Raw genomic sequence first — 24,281 nt, forward strand, 5'->3', positions numbered from 1 at the left:
ATTATTTTCCTATTAAACCAAAAAAATAAGATTAGATAGTATTTAACTTTCCTTTCAAAAAAGATAGTAGTATTTAATTTAATTGATCTTTTTTTGACACCAGATTGATTTCTTTTTTTTTTGAAACAAGATTGATTTCTTATGAACGAAGAAGATATGGAAAAGATTTTAGTTAAATTGAATTCAACTTTACAATATAATAGTGTTTTTATTTATATATTTTAATCCCTTAAAAATATATAATTTCATATATTAGTATTTAATTTACTGAATTACAAAATCATTGATTTTACTCACCATAATGGACCAAATAGGTTATGTCTAAATAAATAAAAATGAAATTTCTAGCCTCACTTAGCTTAAATATCATTGACCCACATAAGATAAGGATGGTTTAACCCAATATTACCTTGTGTCATTTAAACAATCCTATACTCCTTTTTTACCTCCATAAAAGTTATATATCTCGTTGGTAAATGTCTCATGTACGCTTATCACAATATAAGTTGGTGTTCATCATTGAACAAGATCGCTTGAATCTTTTTGTTTTCAATGGTAAGACGAGACCACACATGGCTTCTTTGGCATGACGGAGTTGTGTCGACATGGCGGGGGCGTACAGTAGAAGACACTTCGACGCTCGAGTCAGTGAGAGAGCAAAGAGAGAGTCTCAGAGTCTAAGAAGAACTCATGTTTGCATATTAAATAATGCTTACATAAAATGAATGATTTGGTGTTTGTTATCATGGTCTCTTAGTCTTTAAGACGCCTTATAGAAAGTCTTATGAGATCTTAGTTACCATTGGACAACCTTGGGTAAATGTTGTTAAATGAGTTGAAGTCATGCCATTCAGCCTTGATTAGGACGAGATGTTCTTTAATGAAATCATCTTGTACGCCTACAAGGTGCTTTCTTGGTTGCAAGACCTTTTGGCCGACAAAGATCCTACTTGGCCTTATGATATTTTGGGCCAGGTAGAATAGTTAGATAATATTAAAAAAAGTTAGGCTTAGGTATTTTTTTGTGTGATCTAAGCCCAACCTTAGGTTATTCAAAAGGTTGGGCTAAGGTCATTCAAAAAGTAATGTCTGAGGTTCGTATTTTGGGAAGTTGGAAACCCCGGTAGTGCCTATGAATTTATTCGACCTATTTTATTAAACAATATACCAAGAATTATAATCCGAAATAAAAACTAACATTTTACTTAACGGATTTTAATTCCCAGAACAATGTAAGGCTAGTGTACACTGAGATTTAAAGCCCGATAAACATTGATTCAAAAAGTACTACTTCTTTATTTTTCTGATGTACTAAAAAAGAGAGTACTACTTTAAACAGGGGTTGGGATTAGGGGTGGGTGGGGTGACAAAATCACATTGAACCTTAGACCTTATTTGACATTATCTAACTCTTTGCAATTCTTTTGGTAGGGAAAAATATGTTTGCCATTTTTCATTTTCTCCTTGATGTAATTGCCTATTATTCATGATGAATTCGGCGTTCTTCTAATCAATTTGTTAATTATAATACAAGTCAAGGTTTGTGTATTATTTAATAATAATGTTTGTTCAATGATGAAATCTATGACAAATGAAAAATGACACTAGAATTTTATACATGTGAAAAATTAAATAACTACTAAGAGCTCTTTTGGATGCAAACCAAATAAGTGAATAACACTATATGAACCTACAAGTCAACTGGTGTTTGTAATTCCTATTCAGAATATTGATATTCATACAAACCACTTTACCCTCTGCCATCAACCATCACAATATGTATAACGTAAACTATACATATCACTGCTTATGAAGCATTCATGCAAAAATGAAGTAAAAAAATTGGAATCTGTTGGAGGATTAAAGACAAACCCGATCTGGGAGGAAAAATACCTTAGGGACATTGTGAGTAAACCTTCACTTTCTTCACTAACGTTTAAAACCTAATTTAAAGAAATCACATCTTTGAACTTAATGTGTGCGAGATATGTAAGGCACGATAGTCACTGGTAGGACTAAAAAATCACATATTAAGGACTGATGTCCTTGAAAGTTGAAATCATCATACATCATGTAGAAATGCGATTTCTTTAGATTATAGACTAATTTGATGGTGTGAATTCGATAAAACATTAGGGTTTATAAAGGGCTTGCCCAAGAAATATCGTCGAGACTAAAATTAAAGAAATCAGTTAAAATGCTTGATGAGAAGCTACCTATCATGTACTTGATCAAACCAATGCCTTTTTAACTAGCAACCGCAATGTAATCCTGCGGGTGATAAAGCTCTGCTGTCTTAATGCTTTTAGACTTTGATAGCATGAAGGAGTGAAGACCTCAAGAGAATGAGGAGAAGAGTTAGCTCACATGAATGTATAAACAGTGGCTGCAATCTACTGCCCAAAAATATCAAGTCGTCGCATTCTCCACAGTCTGTGGAAGCACAAGCTTGGGCAAGATCTCAGAGACAACCTTGTCAAACGGGACAACGTTGAGATGATTTCTGTTTCCACTCATCACAACATTTGACAGGCACGTTATTTCCTGAGCAACCACATTCTTTTCAAGTATGTCAGTCCAAAATTCACCGTCTTCATTGAGGTTTGATGATCTCAATATATCTACCACCTTTTCCAATGTTGCTACATTCCGACCAGCACCACAGCCCATGGCTGTTGCAGCACCCACCGCATTTGCAATCGCTAATGTATTAACCATTGGCATATTGTGTATAAAACCATATGCAATAGCCGCTACAAAACTGTCTCCACACCCAACAGTGTCAATAACGTTCACCTGATAACATTTTACAAATCCAATTAGTTTGCACTCAGAATTTATCAAAGAAATTTATAGGTTGTCAGAATTAAAAAAAACAAATAATTTTTTTTAAATAAATATAATTGCAAGAGACAAACATAAGAATTTGAACACTCAGTGTCAACCACCCTTGACTATTTCTTTGATATTAGGATGTTGGAAATGCATGTTTGACTCATTTAAAAGATTTCCAGTTGATGAATCCACATACTATGCTCAGAAGGACATTTTATTTTGAAATATCCTTTATAAAATTGGTTACAGCCTTAACTGTCCACTTTTTTATTAATTTTCATTCAGCTGAGATGTTCATGATTAATCCAAGAACATATGAAATTTTGAATATCAAAGTAGGCCACACCACAGAAAAGTTAAGCAGAGTGACCATCTGTAAATTGGAAGCAGTTGAGTGAAAATTAAGAATGAAATGCTCATACCTTGAATGCAGGTGCACAGGCTATTCTTGATGTAGTTATCAGAATTGAACCCCTACTACCCATTTTAACAATCACCCATTTTGTGCGGATCCCTCTCTTGAGCAACTCCTGTCCTGCTAATATAGGATCTCCTATACCAGTTAATGACTCGGCCTGTTATGCAAAACAACAATATCCAAGATGTCAATAAATTAAGAAGTATTTTGTAAAACTAACAAATACGAAAAATAAGGCATTTTAATTTGGATTACATAATTGTTTTATAGGAATAAGAGAAAACTTCTATCTTCCACACACAAATTATGAGATTACCAGCACAAATTTCACCTAAAATACAAACCAAAATTCTTTTGCTTAAGCCGGAAAGCTCTACAACAAATGGACTTACAACCAAACTAAAAACTGTTGCAGGATTGAGATAATTTGATCAACTCAAGTAAATGAATTTAATAATATTGGGCATGGCTGTTTAATAAAGACGGAAAAAGTCATTCTGGACCAGGCTGCCCCAGGTTCAAAGTTTACTATAAAATACAATGAGACCTTGAAATGGTAGATCTAGGGCTATTTGAAACATCAATGGACGGACTGGGACCAAACTGTGAAGCTGTACCACCTGAATGGTAAAATCTAGTCATTAGCCTTCTGCCTTGCAATTCTGTTGTAGAGGAAGATTCTGAAGGCAGAGAACATTTCAAGGAAACAGAGAAGTGACAAATAAGAATTCCGTCGTGCGGCAAGGATGAGATTCAGCATTTCACAAAAAAAGATGTGGAGCAAAAACAAAATCTACCAAAACTATGGAGATCAAGGCACCAATATAGACTGGAGAGAGCTTTGATGGTGGGAGTTGTGACAGGAACACCAAGTAGTTAGGGCTACATGTTTTTACAACTCTCAAGTTCAACCAATAGATAGGCCTCTTTCTCGACCAAAGAAGCCCGTCATTTGTTGAACGAGCTATCCTTTGAAGACTGTGGTGGTCAAATTGTACAGTCCAAAAGCTGACAATATATGAACTCATCCATCATGAGAAACATAAAGAAAAGTAGCCTGAGACTAATTTTCAACTGAATTTCAAAGATGTGGCACAAGTGAAACAGAAGTACTAAACCTAATGTGATAAGCGCCCTCCCGTAACAGTAAGGGAAAGGAGAGTAGAAACTAGCAACAGACGATTAGGGGTCCATCTGAGCATGTGGGAAAGGTTTGTGATCAACACAAACAGGTTTATATTGTAAAAACCTGCTTACGAACATGAACTAAGCATAATCTGATCCTACATGCAGACATCCTACCATATTTTGAAAACATCCTGAGAGAGGCAGACAATAAACAAGGTCCATTAGACTCTAAACTGTTGACTGGCACAACAACAACAAAAAAAGTCAGAAAATCTTTCAGTTTAAAGATTATACTTTTTTCTATGATTTCAGTTATTTCACGTGATTTTTGTTAATTATGTCCAAAGCCCCTAAATGAAATAAATTGAAATGCAGTTACAAAACACTTTGTAAGGTTCCAAAATGATACAGTTTAATTGTACAAACATACTAATTCAAACATCGCGAAAGAGTCCATAAATATTCAAGTATAAAAGTATATGTAGTAGACACAATAACTTGGTCAAATAAGCAAAACATATCCAGCTGTCCATACTTGAGTTGACAGGAACGGCAGAGGCAGAAACATTGCATAAGGTTAAGAAGGTTCTGACAAACAGAGAATATAAATATGAAGTCCTTAACATGAGAACAAGAAGCTGAGAGATGGACACACATAAAAATGGAGCACATGCCAATATGTCATGCATATAAATGATAAGTTCAAACAGGAATACATAGCTAAAATGAGAGATAGAAAGAGAAACTTCATCGTGTACAAAGCAAAGAAAAGAATATCATACAACAGCATATAAGATATAGTGGAGCACTAGCTTAAAACAGACAATTATAAGAAATTATAATTCATTAATATTATCTTGAATAGAAGCAATATAAAGAGAGCTATAAGTGAAACCTCATCAGATGTTAGAAGAAGAACATCACTCATCCTCAGAAACTGGTTAAGAGCCCTTTGTTCTTCTGGGGTTCCAGTGGAGAGACTCTTTCCACGTGGTCCAGGATCAAAGAAGATTGATGTGCCAACTTCAACAGCATATTCCCCTACTGAGAGTAGTAAACCAGGAGAGAGCTCGTCAAAGCCATATCCATTACAGAACAAGACCTTCGAATTTTTAATAGCCATTTTTACTTCTCTTGACATTTCTCTCAGCCAATGAAATGCAGGCTCCTTGTTAAAATCAGCTCGACTAGTAAAAAAAGAATAAGTTAGGCCTTTGCTAATAAAAATGACAGCAAATAATTGCTACCATGATAATGACAAGAAAAATTAGAAGACAAATGAATTTTACCTACAAAAACCATGTCTTTGTGAGGGATCAACAAGAACCCAGCATAGAAGTGTTTCATAAGAGGCACTAGAGCTATCGACAATATCATCATCAGTACTCATCCCAACCATACCAATGCCCTCATCATGAAGCACATCTGACAGAAACTTCCCATAGATTTCATTACCCACATGACCAATTGATATGCAGTCAAGTCCTAGCCTTGAGGCTGCTATAGCCATATTGCAGTTCCCACCAGCTTCCCAATATTTCTACACCAACAACCACAGGACCCAATACAATAAAATCAATCCAGCAAATCAATATGATAAGAACAGCACACCAAAAAACTCAATTACTTGCATTCAGTTTTTAAAACTACTTACTAATTTAAGTGTCCAGGACTCAAAGGTGGATATTCATAGGGGAAAAAGTTTAAGATATGTTTGCAGCTATTAGCTATATGTAACTGGACTATGGCAACAAACAGCAATACCAGGAAGAAATATCAGCAACAATGACTGCTTAAATTGCACAATTTGATGAAGCTCAACCTATTCCATGAGAATGTTGTGGATCCCACCCTACATTGCACTGCCCCTAGAATTGGTTTATTTGTACAAATTTTTTAATAATCTAAAGAGCTAGAATTATAATTTATCATGTCACACCACACCACACTAGTCCCCAACCCAACTTAGGTTTTGTTTTAGGGATTTAATGTATAAACAGTAAACACTCTCAGTCTATTAATTATAATTGTTTGTATATTTAATCAAAATTGTAAAGCATGTGGCATGAAAGAACTGGATGTGACAATGCATGAAAATCAAACTCTTGTTCTAATGCAAAGGGCAAACCTTCAATTAAGTTGAAAAGCACCCAATTGAAACCCAATTCGGAAGATACAAACTTTCTATCTCAAAACGAAAATGACGAAACAAATACAACATGAGAAATAGAGGGAGGTAACCTTGGGAGGCGGAGAGGAAGCCAAACGTTCCATGTAAGCCTTGCGTTCATGGAGAGATGGAGGAGGCAATTGAGGGACATTGAGGACGATGTCAACGCAAAGATTACCGAGAGTAGCAACGTTGGCGTCTTTGGCTTTGAAGGCGGAATCCGGCGACCGCGAAAGCGGTGTGGGGGCGGCGATTCCGAGGCCTTTGCAGGCGAAGACGTTAGGGCGATTGAGAGAGAGAAAAAAGATCAACCCAGGTTTTGGATTGGATTTGGGTTTGGATTGGAAGGAGGAAGGTCCATGGGTGTGGAATTGAATCAGAGATTTGAGAGGCATTCAGGAGCTGAGAAGATAAGACCACAGAAAGTGTGTACAGTGAGTGAGGGAATGAAGAAAAAAGGGTGAAGAAGAAATGAAGGTTTCAATTGATCAAAATCTCTTCTTTCATTGTATTTCTTTTTTGGGTTTTATTATTACTACACATTTTAAAATGCTTCATTTTATTTCTATTTTAAATATCTAACTTTAATTCATGCGAACGTGTATTCTTATCACTTTTAATTTTGGTGCTATCTAGTTTATGCTTTTTTGGTAGATTCTAGATGATATATGCAAAATAACAACAAAGCATAAATTTAGTACTATAAATATAAATATTACGTAATATGAATACTATTTTAAAAATATGTCAACATTCAACTCTCACCTGGTTCGAATCCTTTTACGACAGTAAAATTCTAGTTGGTGGGCAACTCTTATTGAGGAGATCCACCGGCGCTCCTACCCAAGAGTGGGTCTCTGCTGGCTTCTCCAGCATGTCATTGTCGCTCTGCTAGGTTGTATGGAGGTGTTTTCTCTTTGTTCTAATTTTATACATATCAATGACTAATAAAACTAATTTATAAAATAAGAAATTAAAATACAATTTTAAAACTATTAGGGCTTTGTTTGTTTGAAATTTCAGTTTTCTAAAATTGAAACGACCATAATGTGGATTTTGGCATCGTTTTTTTTATTTCAGAAGATGAAGGTGGCATTTTTTATGGCGATTCGTCTGATACGCACGTAGATGGTAACTTCGAACCTAATTTTAAACCACTGATGGCACATTTTTGTGCAATATGGCTGCTGTAGCCATATTGCAGTTCCTACCAGCTTCCCAATATTTCTACACCAACAACCACAAGACCCAATACAATAAAACCATTGCACGAAATAAATATGATAACAGCACACAAAAAACTCAATTACTTGCATTCAGATATTAAAGCTACTTACTAATTTAAGTGTCCAGCCCGGACTCAAAGGTGGGGATATTCATAGGGGAAAATGTTCAAGATATGTCTGCAGCTATTAGCTAGATGTAACTGGACTATGGCAACAAACAGCAATACAAGGAAGAAATATCAGCTACAATGACAACTTAATTTGTACAAATTGATGGAGCTCAACCTGTTCCATGAGAATGTTGTGGATCCCACCCTACATTGCACTGTCTTTATTTGTACAATTTTTTTTAATAATCTAAAGAGCTAGAATTATAATTTACTATGTCACAACACACCACACTAGTCCCCAACCCAACTTAGGTTTTTGGTTTAGGGATTTAATGTATAAACAGTAAACACTCTCAGTGTAATACTTTTTTTTGATAGGCCAATGTTAATTAGTTGTTAGTAATGTTAGTAAATTAGTCCTCCTCAGGGTTCGAACCTTGGACCCTTCACCCTTCATCCCACTCAACCCTCAGTGCAATACTTATAATTGTTTGTAACTTTCTATATTTAATGAAAACTGTAAAGCATGTAGCATGAAACAATTGAATGTGATAATGCATGAAAATTAAACTCTTGTTCTAGTTCAAAGTGCAAACCTTCAATTAAGTTGAAAAGCACCCAATTGAAACCCAATTCACAAGATACAAACTTTCTATCTAAAACGAAAATCACAATACAATTCCAACATGGGTTTGAGAGGGAAGTACCTTGGGAGGCGGAGAGGAAGCCAAACGCTCCATATAAGCCTTACGTTCACTGAGAGAAGGAGGAGGCAATTGAGGGACATTGAGGACAATATCAACACAGAGATTCCCAAGAGTAGCAACGTCGGCGTGTTTGGCTCTGAAGGCGGAATCCGGCGACGGCGAAAGCGGTGTAGGGACGGCGATTCCGATGCCTTTGCAGGCGTTGGGGCGATTGAGAGAGAGAAAAACGATCAACCCAGGTTTTGGATTGGGTTTGGGTTTGGATTGGAAGAAGGAAGGTCCATGGGCGTGGAATTGAATCGGAGATTTGAGAGGCATTCAGGGGGGGAGAAGATAAGACCACGACGACAGAAGAAGATGATGCAGTGAGTGTGAGGGAATGAATGAATGAAGAAAAAGGGTGAAGAAGAAGAAGAAGAAAAAATGAAGGTTTCTTTCAATTCATGAGAATCTCTTGTTTCTTTTTTGGGTTTTATTATTACTGCACATTTTATTTCTATTTCTGCTACGTGTATTCTTATCACTTTTTTTGGTAGATTCCATTGAATTGATATACATGCAAAATAACAATGAAGAATAAATGTGATACTACAAATATAAATATTACTTAGTAAGCATAGTATTTTATAAATATGCCAACTTGAACTCACCACATGTTTCGGGTTCAACTCTTACATAGTTCGAATCCTTTTGTGACAATAAAATCTCAGTTGATAGACAACTCTCATCGAGGAGATTCACTGACGCTCCTACACAAGAGTGAGTCTCTGCTAGCCTCCCCAGCATGTCATTATCGCCTTGTTGGGCAATCTGAATGTGCTTTCTCTTTGTTATATCAATTCTTAAATAATTATTTTATACATATCAATGACTAATAAAACTAATTTACATAATAAGAAATTAAAATAAAATTTTAAAACTATTCGGGCTTTGTTTGCTTGCAATTTTAGTTTTCAAAAATTAAAACGACCACAGAGTGGATTTTGGCATCATTTTTTGATTTTTCAGAAGATGAGAACTAAGAATATGAAGGTGAAATTTCTCATGGCGATTCGTGTGATACCCACGTAGATGGTGACTTCAACGCTAGTTTTGGGTAAATACTCACTTTGGTCCTTAAATGTGACAGGTGTTGTCACATTTGTCCCTGAACTAAAAAAATCCAGCTCACAGTCCTTGGGAGTGGCTTTTAAAAAAACTAATGGATGTTAACGAAGGAGGTGACATGGATTTTTTCTTTTCCACCCTAGGATGCCTACACGTAATTGGAACGTTGGGACTTATGTTTGTGGCGTCAATTTAGTCCATGATTACCATTTTAGATGAAGATGAACCCAAAGGTTTTGGGGGAAATCCCAAATTCAGAAACTTTGAATCTTTGAAGCTTCCTTGTTCCAATCCTGAAATTTCCTCTCGTAATCTCTGTTGCCACTGAATCAAAGATGAGTGGGAGTTCAAGGTTTCGAGTTCAACAGAGGTCATGGAAAAAAATCATGGGTAGTTCAAGCTCGAGTGTGAACGATGGAGTGCTCCATTGCAAGTGCGGTGAAGAAGCTGCGGTTAGGGTTTCCATAACTGATGCCAACCCAGGAAAACCTTTCTACAGTACCACCTTCGTCGCAAACCCACACACGCAATCACCGCAAACCCCAGACACACATCACAACTCCAAATGATGTATCAACCAAGCCACAAACAACAACAGTTGAGAGATTATAACGAACAGGACCCTAGATCTGAAAGCAAGTGAGAAAGAGAGAGAACCCTAAATTGAGTTGAATGGGGGAAAGACAAATTTTTTTTTTCAATGTGACCAAATCCTAAGAAATTATAGAGACCGAAAATCGTAACACCTATAATATAACTATTATGCCATTTTTACAAATTGAAATATGTACGGGCCGAATTTATGAAAAGCTCTTTTGAATTAAATATAATTCAAAAATACCGGCAACTACCTGGCTAAAAAGCAACTTGTGCAATCTTACACCAGTTTTTCCTTGTGCATATTAGAGGCCTCCCTTATGCAAGTAGCTTCTAAATTTCAGAATTGATTCTGATGATAGATTAGCTGAAATGGTATATCAAGAGATTCCCGGAGCAAGAGTCCATGTAACCTCAATGTTGCATTTAAATCAAACTGCTAATTTGACAGCACCAACATGGGCATCAAATAACAATAAATTGCTTATTTTACAAAATTGGTGAAGATGTTCTCACCTATTATTCAAAATAAGGTGAAGCCTGCATTTCATACCTCAATTTTACCAGAGTGATCAAACCCCGCACTAGTTACAGAGCATCATTGAAATCTCCACAGGCCTCTTTTCTTGCTCAGAGGGAGGAGAGTTGTCATGGTAAGGGCAGCATTTCATAGTATAATCTCTGGCTGGAACTGTTGTTCCTTAAGTTTCTGAACAACTTTTTCAGCAACATCGACATATGCTCTTGAAACTACTGAATCAGGCGCGGCCAACACTATGGGGTGCCCTTTATCACAAGCTTCCCTGACCTCCACTTCCAGTGGTATCTGATATCATTAAATTGAAAGCTTATCAGAAATGGACCATAGATAAATTTTGCAGATGTCACCTAAGAAGACTGGGAAAAGAGGTTGCTCTGTTTATCAACAATTCCAGACATAAGTAATACACTGTAATTAAGAGAACTATCCCCTTTCTCAAGTCCGGAAATTAACTCAAAAATAATAATTAGTCTGCTCAATATTGCAAGTTCAATATTATGTCTGTCTCAATTAATTTTGGGTGAAACAATTTTAGTTAAACAAAGAGACACCATGACATCCTTTGAAGAGATGAATGAGCAAATGCAATAAACACATGGTTCAGACTTCAGATGCATCAGTTAACAGTCCCACCCCACAGCATCAACAACAAAACCTTTTCTCACTAGGTGTGGTCGGCTACATGGATCATGCAATGTTATCATGCTCTATGATGAATCAAGTTTAAAAATAGACCATTTACATTTAAATCTCATTTAATTGTTTAGCTTATAGATTTCGTGGCCCTTTTGAATCATTTAAACTTTTTGGAAGATTTAATTTACACATTAGATATCGTTAAACGCTCATATTGCTCATACCTACAGAGGGCTTTCGCATAGCAGCATCGAAGAAAAAGTGAAAACAATCAGTTTGTCACAAATAAATTATAAAAACATCTATCACTAAGTATTGAACATGTCTGTGTTCAATTGTTTCCATCAATAAAGTCTAAGCTGCAAAATTATAATTTCAAAAGTACAATAATTGACATACCTCGCCCAAAAAGTCTAATCCCATTTCAGTGGCAGTCTTACGAGTCCCTTCTTTGCCAAATATGTATGAAGGTTCCCCACAATGAGGACACTTAAAGCAGCTCATGTTCTCTACAATTCCCAAAATCTGTAAGAACAGTTGGACTTCTTGTATGAATGGGCATCAGAGATAGGATGCATTTATAGCTTTTAGATGATATTTGAACATCATATCCGAAGAAGGAATGGTTGGTATGTCAATATAGACATCACAGATTTCATTCTCAGCACCCAATTGGACACATAAGTGCAGAGATAAATAAAACATATGCCTAAAACAGATCATAAAAAAAGGCATGAATGAACGGATATGTTACTCATCTTTATTTGAACTGATTTTATCATCATAAATAATGAACTGAAAAGCAATGTAACACATTCTTTTGGAACGTCAATGTAAACATTTTTCCTTAAGAAAAGCAATGGAGATGAATCCCTATGTGGCGATTCTCCAACTGAAGATAATCTTCACATTATTGATAAGCTGAATGGAAGTATGAAACCCAGATTGGATGTATTTTAGAACAAGCACATTGTACATGCTGAAGTTCTGAACATCAGCAGAAGTACATACACATGTATATTTGACAGACAAAAACTCGTAGACATGTTAAAAAGCCAGACCAAGTTATTGCCATACCGGAACATCAACTTTATTGAACATTTTTACTCCTCTCCTGGCATCCATCAATGCAACATCTTGAGGAGTCGAAACAATCAGTGCACCTACCATACAAGAAGCCATGACAAACAATAATCAAAGAAAAATTAAGCAGATGGAAATCAGATAAGATAATTTAGACATTTAGTAATAGTAAAAAAGAAATATTAAAGTATCATGAAACGTTCAATTTTATCTATGATTAATCTGACTAAACTGAAAATCCAAATGCTTATAAGTTCAATTAGTATTCCACTGAAAGTATTTCAACTCTGAATGAACAGACAAAGTAAATAAATTTGATGCAAGGTTTATTGCATATATCAGGCATATGAAAGACAGTGAGTCACAAAGACTAACATGGAAAATGTCCGACAATGAGAAGGTCCAAACGGTTTGTTAAAGTTTTGCTTTAGACACCACCCACACGTGATCCCCCAAAAGAGCCTCTAACTAGAACAATCTTCTTCAATCCTAAATTGTAAACTACCTGATAATTGCAGATTCTGAGACATAGCTATCTGGACATCACCAGTACCAGGAGGCATATCCATCACTAAAATGTCAAGGTTGCCCCAGTCAACTCCCCTTGTCATTTGCTCAAGAGCCTTTTGCACCTATGAAATCCAGTAACAGAAATTCAAATAAAGAACAATGGAAGTCGATGTATTCAATACGAAATCCTTTACGGTATATCCCAGTGAACAACTAAAGTTGTAGAAGGCAGTTAAAGCAAGAACAAGCAAGAGAAAGTGAAAAGGAGAACCAAGATGAAAGGAAGTTACACACATACCATGGGACCTCTCCAGACTATTGGGACATCCTTCTCCACAAGGAAACCTATTGACATACACTTTATCCCATACTTTTCAATGGGAATCATTTTCTTATCTGAAAATAAGTATAGAGAAAATTATACGCATGAACACTGGGAGAAACTTAGCCATAAAAGCAAAAATCAGTATACAATCTAAGCATAAGTAACAATTTCAAATAAAGAAGGAAAGTTTTTTTTAAAGATACAAGAAACTGAACAGAGAAAGAGTTCATAAATTCTAATTATTCAATAAAGTTCACTATTTCAAGCAACCTTCTTGACACGAGTACCACTTGAAATAAGTTCAACCGGTCATATTTCTCTGAGCATTTACATCTACTATAATTTCCTGTGTCTGTTTTGGGCTCTTAGCCCCGTTTATTCATCAAAAAAAAATAAATTACATCTACTATAATTAGCAAATATCACATATAGATAAGTATGTCAAACTCAGAATTCCTGGAAGTTAACAGAGGCAGCAGCATTTAGAATGTTTTACTGTTAAGTTATACATTGTGTCCGTTAGGATGCAAACCAAAGAGCACTTATTGAAGCTTATTTAGTGCATTTTCTAGTAGATAAGCTCCAACAAGCCTGTATCCCAATATCTACAAGGAAAAAAGCATTTAAACATAGTTCCTATAACTCTAACATTATCACCACTAATGCTCGAACGTCGAAAGCAAACATTAAAGATGACTGTAAGAAGGAAATATATACCTAGAGTGGCTTCAGGCTTTGTGTTAATATTCATCATGATGGGAATATTGGGTCCATACACATCAGCATCAAGCAAACCCACCTTCAGCTGGCACTTACTTGCAAGTGCAACAGCCAAATTAACTGTGAATTCAATTCAACAAGTACCCAATTCAGCCAAACAAAATCTTTGAAAAGTAAGAAGGGATTGAAATGATGGGTTTTTTACCAGCAGTTGTGGACTTGCCCACACCACCTTTACCAGAAGCTACAGCTATAGTGTCCTTCACCCCATCAATTCGAAGGTGCTTCGCGTAGTGACGAACACTCCCTAGCCTCTGATCACAACAAAATGACAGTGATAATGCAATAAATCACCCAAAAAAATTGAAAAAAAAAACAAATGGAATAGCGAATTCAAATCCCTCACCCTCGGCAACATCAATTGCTACCAAAAAAAATACGCTGATTCAGTGAAAGCACGTCTAGTATATGGATTACTGTTGCAGTTCCTTTTTCCTTGTCCTCCTCCTTCAATTTTGAAAGTTCTTATAATCCATGATGTGCTCTCTGTGCAGTAAACCCCTGACTATTCCCAACACCAGCATCACAATAGGAATCTTATTGTTCCTGAAGGTTAGCTCAAATGATTTATGACTCGGGGTTGCCTTGTGTGATGTGTTGTACTTGAGAGTGAGTCGAGTTTGTTTTTAGGGTTGGAACCTAACGTAGAACCTTTTTGTTGTGTTCGCTTGGGGTACTCGAACACTAGTATAATAATTATGTTTCAATTTGAAAGAATCATTGTAAGCTTCCAAAGCTTTTATTAATAAAATGAAATTATTCAGTATATTTACTCTCGTTAGTACTTCTTTATTGTTAAACTATGTTTTAAAAAGATTTTCATTTTGATAAAAATTTAGTCACGTTTTTCAAAAAAAGTTACTAAAGTGACCCTTAAAAAATCGGGACGTTACAACTAGAACATCTCAAACCTTAGGATAAATTACAGTTGAAGTTTTACAAGTTTTATACAATTTTATTCTTATTATTTCATTTACAATGAATACAAAAATTTATTTCACTCAACAACTTAAAAAATATATTACTTTCGATTACATATTTGATTAAACATGTCTTTAAGTTTTACTCCGAGACATGACCATTCAAACATGTGCATCCCACCAATTCATAATAAATGAAGTCTCTCTCTAACTTTGGAAGAGCACCTGCTGAATGATGGTGGAGTACGCACGATAGTCAAAGCAGTAGGTTGAAACCTGATCCGAGGCGCAACCCTCAGACATGTGCTATCCTTTTACTTAAAAAGCATAAGGATTAATGAAGAAAGAAGACTTAGCGCCTTAGATTAAACATGTTTCCTAGGAACAATGCTCAAACATGTGTTGTCCACCCACTCAATTATAAGCACTAAGTGCGGTCCATTTTCTTCTTTTTGTACAGTATTGTTGTCCTCATCAAAACTTTTGCCAAGTTAGGAGCAGACCTTCTTTGCTACTTCTTTAGCTATTCCAAATTTTGTTGAATTAGAAATTTTATTTTGGATTTAATATCTATATCAATTTATTATATTTACGATATAACATCTCCTTAACATACAGGAACACAATGTAGAGTTTTTTTTTTTTTTTTATAATGAACTCAATATAGAGTTAAACATCATTCTAGTTATAGATATCATTCCATTTTGTTTACATTTATTTTTATTTACAATGAATCACTTTATTAAGGACAACCCCATAATAATAGTTACAGGGTTAAATATGTTCCAAATCCTTGACATATATGATCGAATCCAAATAGGTTCTTAGAAATTTTTTATTACCTTTGGTCCTTGCAAATTTTTGTTGCCTCAAATAAGGACAAGCGACGTCATGGTGCACACATTTACAATTTACGTGTACTTTTCACATCACTTTTGGTACTTCTAAATTTCTTTAATTACTTTTGGTCATTTTAATTTTTCCTCTTCCTCCTCATCTTCTTCCTACCAACCAACCTCCACAACAACATCCTAAATCTCACTCAACCACTACCCATCCTCCACCTCCCCCTTCCCCTACCTCCACAACCATTTCCCCCACCTCTCACTAAGAAATTTTCACACTCGATAAAAAAAATTCTACAAAAAGAGAATGGGGCAAGTTGGGTTCCATAGATTGGTCTCATACCAAAAAGATAGGAACAGTTAAAATTTAAATTCAACTTTTTGATGCAGCTATCTTTCTGAGCTTCGACTCAAATTCAACAATAAGGATACACCATAAATGTAGTTAAAAATACATTTTAATATTACAAAAACACACAACAATCATTTTTTATCTGGACTCAACTGAAATTATTTATTCCATGATAAACAAAGAGGAAATTAGTAAATTGCATTAAAATAATTTTCATCATTTTTTTTAGAAACAGAAATGAAAAACCCCTAAACAAACATAAATGATGGAAGAAGGAGAGGGAGGTAGGCGAAGGTCGTGAAAGGGGTTGTGAAGGTAGGGAAAAGGAGAGGGAGGAGGAGATGGGAGCCGGTGAGAGTTGGGTGCAGATATAGTTGTGAAGGTTAGATTGGGGGAGGAAGAGGAAGAAAGGGTATGACCAATATTGATTAAAAATAATTAGAAAGATCAAAAGTCATGTAAAAGTCCACGTTGACTGGGCATGCGAGTACATGACATCACTTCTACGTATTTGAATTAAAAAATATTTGTTAAGGACCAAAATTCATAAAAAAATTCTAATGACCTATTTGAATTTGACATAATATATTAGGGACTTGGAACATATTTAACTCATATTTTTAAAATGAATAAAAAAATAATTATTTTCAATATAGTTCCTAAGAAAGAATAAAAAAAGAACCTTCAAACATTAACATACCACATTGAAGCCAATGAGATTCAAAAGAAAAATAAAACTTAAATCATTTTAATAAAGCATCGTTACTCATAAGTATGAAATTATATCTCAAATTAAGTTAACTATTACAAAAATGAAAATACCATGCCATTCAAAAGAAATATCAAGTCTCTTTCCAGAAAAACATTAAATTTCATATGGAACGGTACCAGGTGATCCACACTTATGATATGAACATATAATAAACACTTAACAACAAAGCTAAATATTGAAATAGACCATGCCATGATATGCCTCTTGAACATCACTTTCAAATGCACAATGTGCATACTCCTTATAATGTAACTCTCTGATTTGCTTATAACACCTTTCCCCCAAACTTCCGCTCAAGTCAATATTCTTACAAGCCTTGAGATTCAGAGATTCAAGATGAAGACAACTGTCAAGAATGGAAATCAAGCCATCATTTGTGAGCCAGTTTCCCATAAGTTGGAGATGATGTAGGTTAGGCATGTTTCTTGCAATAGCAAATGCCTCATCATCACACTTGAGGCGTTTGTATGGCTGCATATTAAATTTCAACACTTTCAACAGTGGGCAAAATTGGCCCATAACTGCAAAAGTATCATTAAATACGTTATTGAATGAAATTTCAAACTCTTCCAACAATGGAAGCTTGATTACAGCCTCTCGCAGTCCCTTATTTGAAACATTCCAACATTTTATAAGCCTTATTCGTCGTAGGTGACTTCCGCTGTAAAATTCAAAAAAAGAAAATAAACAAATAAAAGCTAACATGATTAAACTAAACTATGATACCAAATAAATAATTATAATAATGATTGAGTTGTCACTAAAATTTTAACATGCTTTTACATGTTGTCCAATCAGTGAAAAATAAAGCAAAATATGGCAGCAGACATAGAAAATAAAATGTATTGCTTTGTGAAGTTATATCCCCCAGTGGGAAAAGTCCCTTTAGGATTCCACTAGAAATTTAAAAGAGCTAGCCACACCAGGATGTGCAAGTTTAGACTCGAACAAAATTGTCCTTTGCACATGATACATGTGCTAGATTAAAAAATATTTTTGGTATACAAAACTAGGACGATGTTTAGTAGACGCTTCATGAAGTGTATAGACATCCCAAATAAAAAAAGTGAGAAATTAAGATTAAAAAAGATAAATGATCGTTGGGATGTGTATGAGTTGTGTCTCTACTATTTTAGTATTTAAAAATGAGATAAATGAGGTGTATGATTTGTGTATCTACTATTTCAATATTTAAAAATGAGAATCGATAAAACTATCATAATTAATCTTAACCATAACAAATGGATGCGAGCCAAATGAAAATGATGACAAGCCTTACCTGTTAGCGATGCATTTCAGGACTTTGTCGGTGGCAAAATACTCAATACTAATATCTTCTAAATGGCCACAACTTTGTTCAATGGCATAGCAGCAAAGATTCACTAATGTTGACTGCGGATAGCGAGGGGGTTTGGTCAAGTCAATGGTGCGCCACATAAGAGGGTCCTTGGAGATGTTCCACCATAGAGAGCACACTTGGCGCGCACTGGTCAAAACTTCAAACACACCAAGTTTATGAAATATATTTGTAGTCATTTGTTTGGGAAGTTCAAGCCAATTTGGCCTCTCAGTGCTCTCCTCGTTCGCTTCTTTGACTACTCTTGAACAAGAAGCCATCCTGCAAACAAAACAATTGATAACTCTGTTTATAAATAATAATGGTAACACTTTATGAGTAACAATAATATTTCTTGTCATTGTATTATGATAAAACACATGTTTTAATTGATGAGTACTTGTTAGAATCTGAAAAAAGATACATTCAAATATCTTAATCATATCATAGACTATCTTCTCATATCTTGATCTTATTTTAGGTAATTAAATTTTTCTTAAATTGATTTGTTTCCTTATTTAATTATGGTTATGAGTCTACCCATAACTTTAAATATGTGTAAGACTTTTATCTTTTAATCAATCTATTATGCACAATGTAAATCCTAGTGCAATTCCACTTCTCTTCTCTCTCTTTTCTTTGCATTGCTCCACTCAACATGATATCAAGAATATGTTTGATCCTGAAATAAATTTTATTTATCCAACTTTGGAGTGTAGGTTCGATCATTTCTCACCTAAAAACTAAATGTCTATTTATCTCTGTGTCTTCAACTCTTTTTGTTTCCCTAACAATGGTCTTCTATAACCATGGTGCTAGTCCAGCGGTGCTATATGGCAGTAGTTCCATCTCCGACAACACAAGTCCATGGTCCTCCTCCTCTCTCTCTCTCTCACTCTCTCTCTCTCTCTCTCTCAATAGCGCAATGTTTTTGTCGAACCCTCCTTCCCACGACGGTGTAAGGCTATGCCCTTCTCTCAACGGCGACGCAAGATTCATTGCAGAGGTAGTTTTTCCTTGATAATGACATATACTCTAGAATATTTTTGATTATCAAGGAAAAGGTGGCGTCTCATCCCATGGGTTCCGACGACTTCAACTATGAAAAACCACTACCATATACTCTAGAATATTTGTTATGGTGCCCTGAAGCTTAAAAAAAGATTGATTGTCTCTATGTTGGTAATAAAGGTGTGGTGTCTTTGAAATGTATTATTCTTCATGGTGACGCAGATTGGTGGTTCACAATGACTATGAGTTCTATTCTTTTCTCTTTGGTTTCTCCTCTTCTCTATGAGTATGGAAATTACAATGGTAGCAATGACAAAGGCAATGCAGGCTTATTAGATTTTACTTTTTTCTAAAATTTATATTTGTAAGAAGTTTAAACCTTAGTTAGCTTAAATTTGAGGGGAGTGTTAGAATATGAAGATACTTTGTAATATTTTCGAGTGTCTTATCATATCGTGATCTTATTTTAGCTAATTTAGATTACTGCTTAAATATACTTGTTTTCTTATTTAATTAGAATTAAGAGTCTACACATTACTTAAAATCTAGGATTGAATTTGCACTAAAAGGGTTATTGTGATACCATCATAAGCTCTCTTCTCTCACTCCCAAATATCACCACCACAGTACAACCTCCACACCACTTTTTCAACCTAGGAGGCTACGACGACAATCTTCAAACCGCAACCAATCCCTCTTCAAGCCATATATGCTTCAGGCACAAGAATAGGAGTAGAGAGTATGGACACCAAGGGTTTTAACATTATCTGCTTTTCTCCCATTTGTGTATATGTTTCCCCTCCTTAAAAGAGAAATGTTTCTCCTTTATCTGATTGTTTCTATGTTTTTAGATGAAGAATATGTTGAAGGATGCTTTTGGTTTGGGTATAACTGCGGGTTTGGGCATATGATGATTGGGTGGTGGTTGAAGGCTTCAAGTGAGGGTTGAGAGGTGGTGGTTCTCGTGGTGATTGGAGCGGTGAACGTTGTGACTAATGGAGGTTGAAGGAGGAGGAAGCGAAGGAGAAGCAATGGGTTGTTGATGGATTTGAAGGAGGCTGCGTAGATATGATGGTGAAGGCAGAAAGTGTCGATTTCATGGTGATGAATTATTGTTGGATTTGAAGAAACCTTGATAGATCTGATGGTGGATGATTCGAGGCGCGGAAGATGAAGAAGTGAGAAGCATATTGGAAGTAGTAGAGTGGGAGGAAAGAAGGGTAGAGTGGGAGGAGAAAAAAGATTTAGGGCCTGTTTGATAGCAGTTTTAGTTTTCAGTTTTTATAACAGTTTTCAGAAACAATTCTTAAAAACAGTTTTCAGAAGAAGAAAACAGTTTGAATGACATGTTTTCGAACATTTAGAAAACTGATATCTGAAAACTAAAAACTGAAACTGAAAACATATTTTACCTGTTTTGGTTTTTTAGTTTTAAAAACTGAAAATGAGAACTGTTTTCAAAGATTAAAAAAAAACATTTAAAAAAAATAGCTTATGTATAAATGCACCTCCAATTCTCCTATTGAGATTCTTGGAAGTTATTCAGAGAGCATTAATTGTAGCATTGCATAGACAACTAGCAATGATGTAAATTCTACTATACATATTATCTAACTGAAATCAAACATGAGAATAATGAAAATGAAAAAAAACAAAAATGGAAAAAAAGGAAACAAAACTCATACCTGATAGAGTTGAAGATGAAGGCGCCGATTGCGATGATAGAGAAGATGTAATCAAAGATCTCTACGAATGTTGTAACCACCAAAGCAATGCAAAGTTCACGGTTACTTTTAGGGTTTCTGGACAAAAGGCGATAGGGAGAAATCAGGAAGATGAGGGAAAGTTAGAGAGATAAAGATAGTGAGCGACGTAAATTCTACTTTACATATATTATCTAAATGAAATCAAACATGAGAATAATGAAAATGAAAAAAAAAAACAGAAATGGAAAAAAGGAAACAAAACTCGTACCTGATAGCGTTGAAGATGAAGGCGCCGATTGCGATGATAGAGAAAATGTAATCAAAGATCTCTACAAATGTCGTATCCACCGAAGCAATGCAAATTTCAGGGTTACATTTAGGGTTTCTGGACAAAGGGTGATAGGGAGAGATCAGGAAGATGAGGTAATGTTAGAGAGAGAGAGAGAGTGAGTGAGTGATGTAAATTCTACTTTACATATTATCTAAATAAAATCAAACATGAGAATAATGAAAATGAAAAAAAAACAGAAATGGAAAAAAGGAAACAAAACTCGTACCTGATAGCGTTGAAGATGAAGGCGCCGATTGCGATGATACAGAAAATGTAATCAAAGATCTCTACAAATGTTGTATCCACCAAAGCAATGAAAATTTCAGGGTTACATTTAGGATTTTTGGACAAAGGGCGATAGGGAGAGATTTGGAAGATCAGGTAATGTTAGAGAGAGAGAGAGAGAGAGAGAGAGAGAGAGAGAGAGTGAAGTAAATTCTACTTTACATATCATCTAAATGAAATCAAACATGAGAATAGTGAAAATGAAAAAAAAAAACAGAAATGGAAAAAGGAAACAAAACTCGTACCTGATAGCGTTGAAGAAGAAGAAGACGCCGATTGCGATGATAGAGAAGATGTAATCAAAGATCGTAACGAATGTTGTATCCACCGAAGCAATGTAAAGTTCAGGGTTACATTTAGGGTTTTTGGACAAAGGGCGATAGAGAGATCAAGAAGATGAGAGAGAGAGAGAGAGAAATGAGGAGGAGGAGGAGGAGGAGGTTGAGGATGGGGAGGATCAAGATGAGGATGAGGAGAGAAAGGGGGAGGATATAGAGAAAAAAATGGGTTTTAGAGTGAATGGGAAAGGAAGTGACGCGGCATATATATCTTCTAATTTGTCTAGATCCAAGTTGGAATCTTCTAAAATTAAAGGTTGTGCCTATCGTAGAAAAGTAAGTGACAAGATATGGAAACCACAATTCAAGCTCATTTATTATTTTTAGATGAGTGTGAGATTAAGCATCGGTCAAGCCGAGGAAAAACTAAAATCAGTATTAATCAGGGTGGACAAAAATGAAGAAATACACGATGCTAAACCATAAACCCATGATCCAATTGCGTTAAATACTTTGTAGTAGAAATAACTTTTTACCTATAGAAATCCTACCTACCTAACTTGAACAAATTATTTCAGTGGAGAATACATGCTTAAAAAAATTATGAAAGAAATGTTTTTTCCTCACTTGAAAGTTTTTTATTTCTCTATTTTCTCTAGTTCTTGTTCTAGTGCTAGTAGTGTATGTAATCAGAAAACTCTTATAACAGAGACATAAGGGTCTGAGAGGGTAAAGGGTGAAGGGTCCAGGGTTCAAACCTGATGATGAATAATTTACTAACATTGGTAACAACTAACATTTTCCTATAAAAAACGAATGTTATTAAATTCGGCTCGTACCGGTTAGTCCCACTGTGAATCGGACTATGAGCCGGTTCGAGTTACACAACAGATCTCAAGCACTTGACCCATTCGACCCGACTGAGTTTTCAAAGAACCGGTGGGTTGAACCGAGAGAGTTAACTGATTGAATCACAGACTCATTGGTTGAATCACTAACCCAATAATTCGGCGCCTTGACCGAATTGATGACCGGTTCGAGTTTAGTCACACTGCACAACACTTTTTGTTCTTTTTTTAACAAAAAGTTTGTTAAGAATTAAAATAAAGGCTTAATACATCAGAATGCCCCTGAAATTGTAAAGGAAATCAGTTCTAGGGCCTGAAAAATTTTTGCATCAAATTGGGTCCCTAAGAATTTTTTTTTAATTCAATTAAGGTCAAATGCTGCCAGACCTCAATTTTGTCCTAGTCATCAATTACACGTGCCTTTTCTAATTTTTTTTAATTAAAAAACTAAAAAAAAAATTATTCCAACTCATCTCATTTATTTAAGGAGAAAAATTAAAAATTAAAAAATTCTAATTTATTTAACTTTGATCCTAATTATATCCTTAATCCTTATTTCCCTCCATCTCCATGGAATCAACAACAACAAATTCAGAAAGAAAAAATCCTCAGAATCAACAACAAATCTAACATCAGCCACCATCTTCATCTTCATCCTCAAACCACCAAAAGCTATTCCCTTTACTAAGAAATCAACCCCACAAAAAACAACTAAAAAATCCAGAAAAAAACCCAGAAACAACCACAAATTCAACATCACCCATCATCTTCATCTTCAGCCCCAAATCCTAGCTCTCCTCCCTCCACCAGCCGACCACACCCTCTCCACCCTCCGATCCTCCCTCTCCTCCCTCCAATCCTCCCTCCGCCGCCTTCGATCCGAACTCTCCGAGCCTCACCGCTCAATTGCTACAAAAACCTCCCAACTCTCCAACCTCCACCAAACCACCGAGCTTCTCCAGCACTCCGTCTGCGCCCTCCGCCTCTCCAAGAAGCTCCGAGACCTCATGGCAACTGCCGATCCGGATAAGCTCGACCTCGCCAAGGCCGCGCAGTTCCACTCCGAGATCTTGAGCCTCTGCGACGAGTACGACCTCGCCGACATCGATGCCGTAGACGAGGAGCTCCGGTGGGTGAGGGAGAGCGACGACCGGTTGAGGAGCGAAGCAATGAAGGTTCTGGAGAGGCGAATGGAAGGGTGAACCAGGCAGAGGTTGGAACTGGGTTGCAGGTTTTCTACAATTTGGGTGAATTGAAGGGTAATTAGATTTAGGTTTTATTTTTTAGGAAATGAGTTGGAAATAAAATAAAATGAAAATATTAATTGGTATTTTAAAAAAATTTAAAAATCCATGTGAAAAAAAAAAATTAAGACAGATCAGCGGCTGGCACACTTTGGCCTTAATTGAATTAAAAAAAAAATT

At 35.6% G+C, this 24,281-nt stretch overlaps 3 protein-coding genes across 4 annotated transcripts; all 3 read right to left on the bottom strand.

Moving 5' to 3' along the window:
* Window positions 1-1,990: 1,990 nt before the first annotated feature.
* LOC130716951 (fructokinase-1) lies at window positions 1,991-9,057 on the bottom strand. 2 transcript variants are annotated; one of them, XM_057567015.1, is made up of 5 exons: window positions 8,595-9,057; window positions 5,671-5,921; window positions 5,277-5,568; window positions 3,258-3,410; window positions 1,991-2,796 (listed from the first exon to the last, which is right to left on the bottom strand). In XM_057567015.1, exons 1-5 carry the CDS (start codon window positions 8,910-8,912, stop codon window positions 2,410-2,412), a joined length of 1,401 nt encoding a protein of 466 aa, XP_057422998.1. In that variant the 5' UTR covers window positions 8,913-9,057; the 3' UTR covers window positions 1,991-2,409. The 2 variants fall into 2 exon arrangements, with proteins under 2 accessions (XP_057422998.1, XP_057422997.1); XM_057567014.1 differs by lacking the exon at window positions 8,595-9,057 and adding an exon at window positions 6,623-6,961.
* A 1,591-nt stretch (window positions 9,058-10,648) lies between these two features.
* LOC130716952 (iron-sulfur protein required for NADH dehydrogenase, mitochondrial) lies at window positions 10,649-14,830 on the bottom strand. Its single transcript, XM_057567016.1, has 8 exons — window positions 14,520-14,830; window positions 14,319-14,427; window positions 14,111-14,233; window positions 13,367-13,464; window positions 13,064-13,190; window positions 12,553-12,638; window positions 11,875-12,000; window positions 10,649-11,124 (listed from the first exon to the last, which is right to left on the bottom strand). The coding sequence occupies exons 1-8, from the start codon at window positions 14,529-14,531 to the stop codon at window positions 10,966-10,968; spliced, it is 840 nt and encodes a 279-aa protein (XP_057422999.1). The 5' UTR covers window positions 14,532-14,830; the 3' UTR covers window positions 10,649-10,965.
* A 2,400-nt stretch (window positions 14,831-17,230) lies between these two features.
* Window positions 17,231-18,679, bottom strand: LOC130719635 (putative F-box/LRR-repeat protein 23). The gene is made up of 2 exons (XM_057570252.1): window positions 18,342-18,679; window positions 17,231-17,723 (listed from the first exon to the last, which is right to left on the bottom strand). Exons 1-2 carry the CDS (start codon window positions 18,677-18,679, stop codon window positions 17,231-17,233), a joined length of 831 nt encoding a protein of 276 aa, XP_057426235.1.
* Window positions 18,680-24,281: the final 5,602 nt, after the last annotated feature.

The sequence above is a fragment of the Lotus japonicus genome, chromosome 5 (genome assembly GCF_012489685.1).
Source record: "Lotus japonicus ecotype B-129 chromosome 5, LjGifu_v1.2".
NCBI lineage: Eukaryota > Viridiplantae > Streptophyta > Magnoliopsida > Fabales > Fabaceae > Lotus > Lotus japonicus.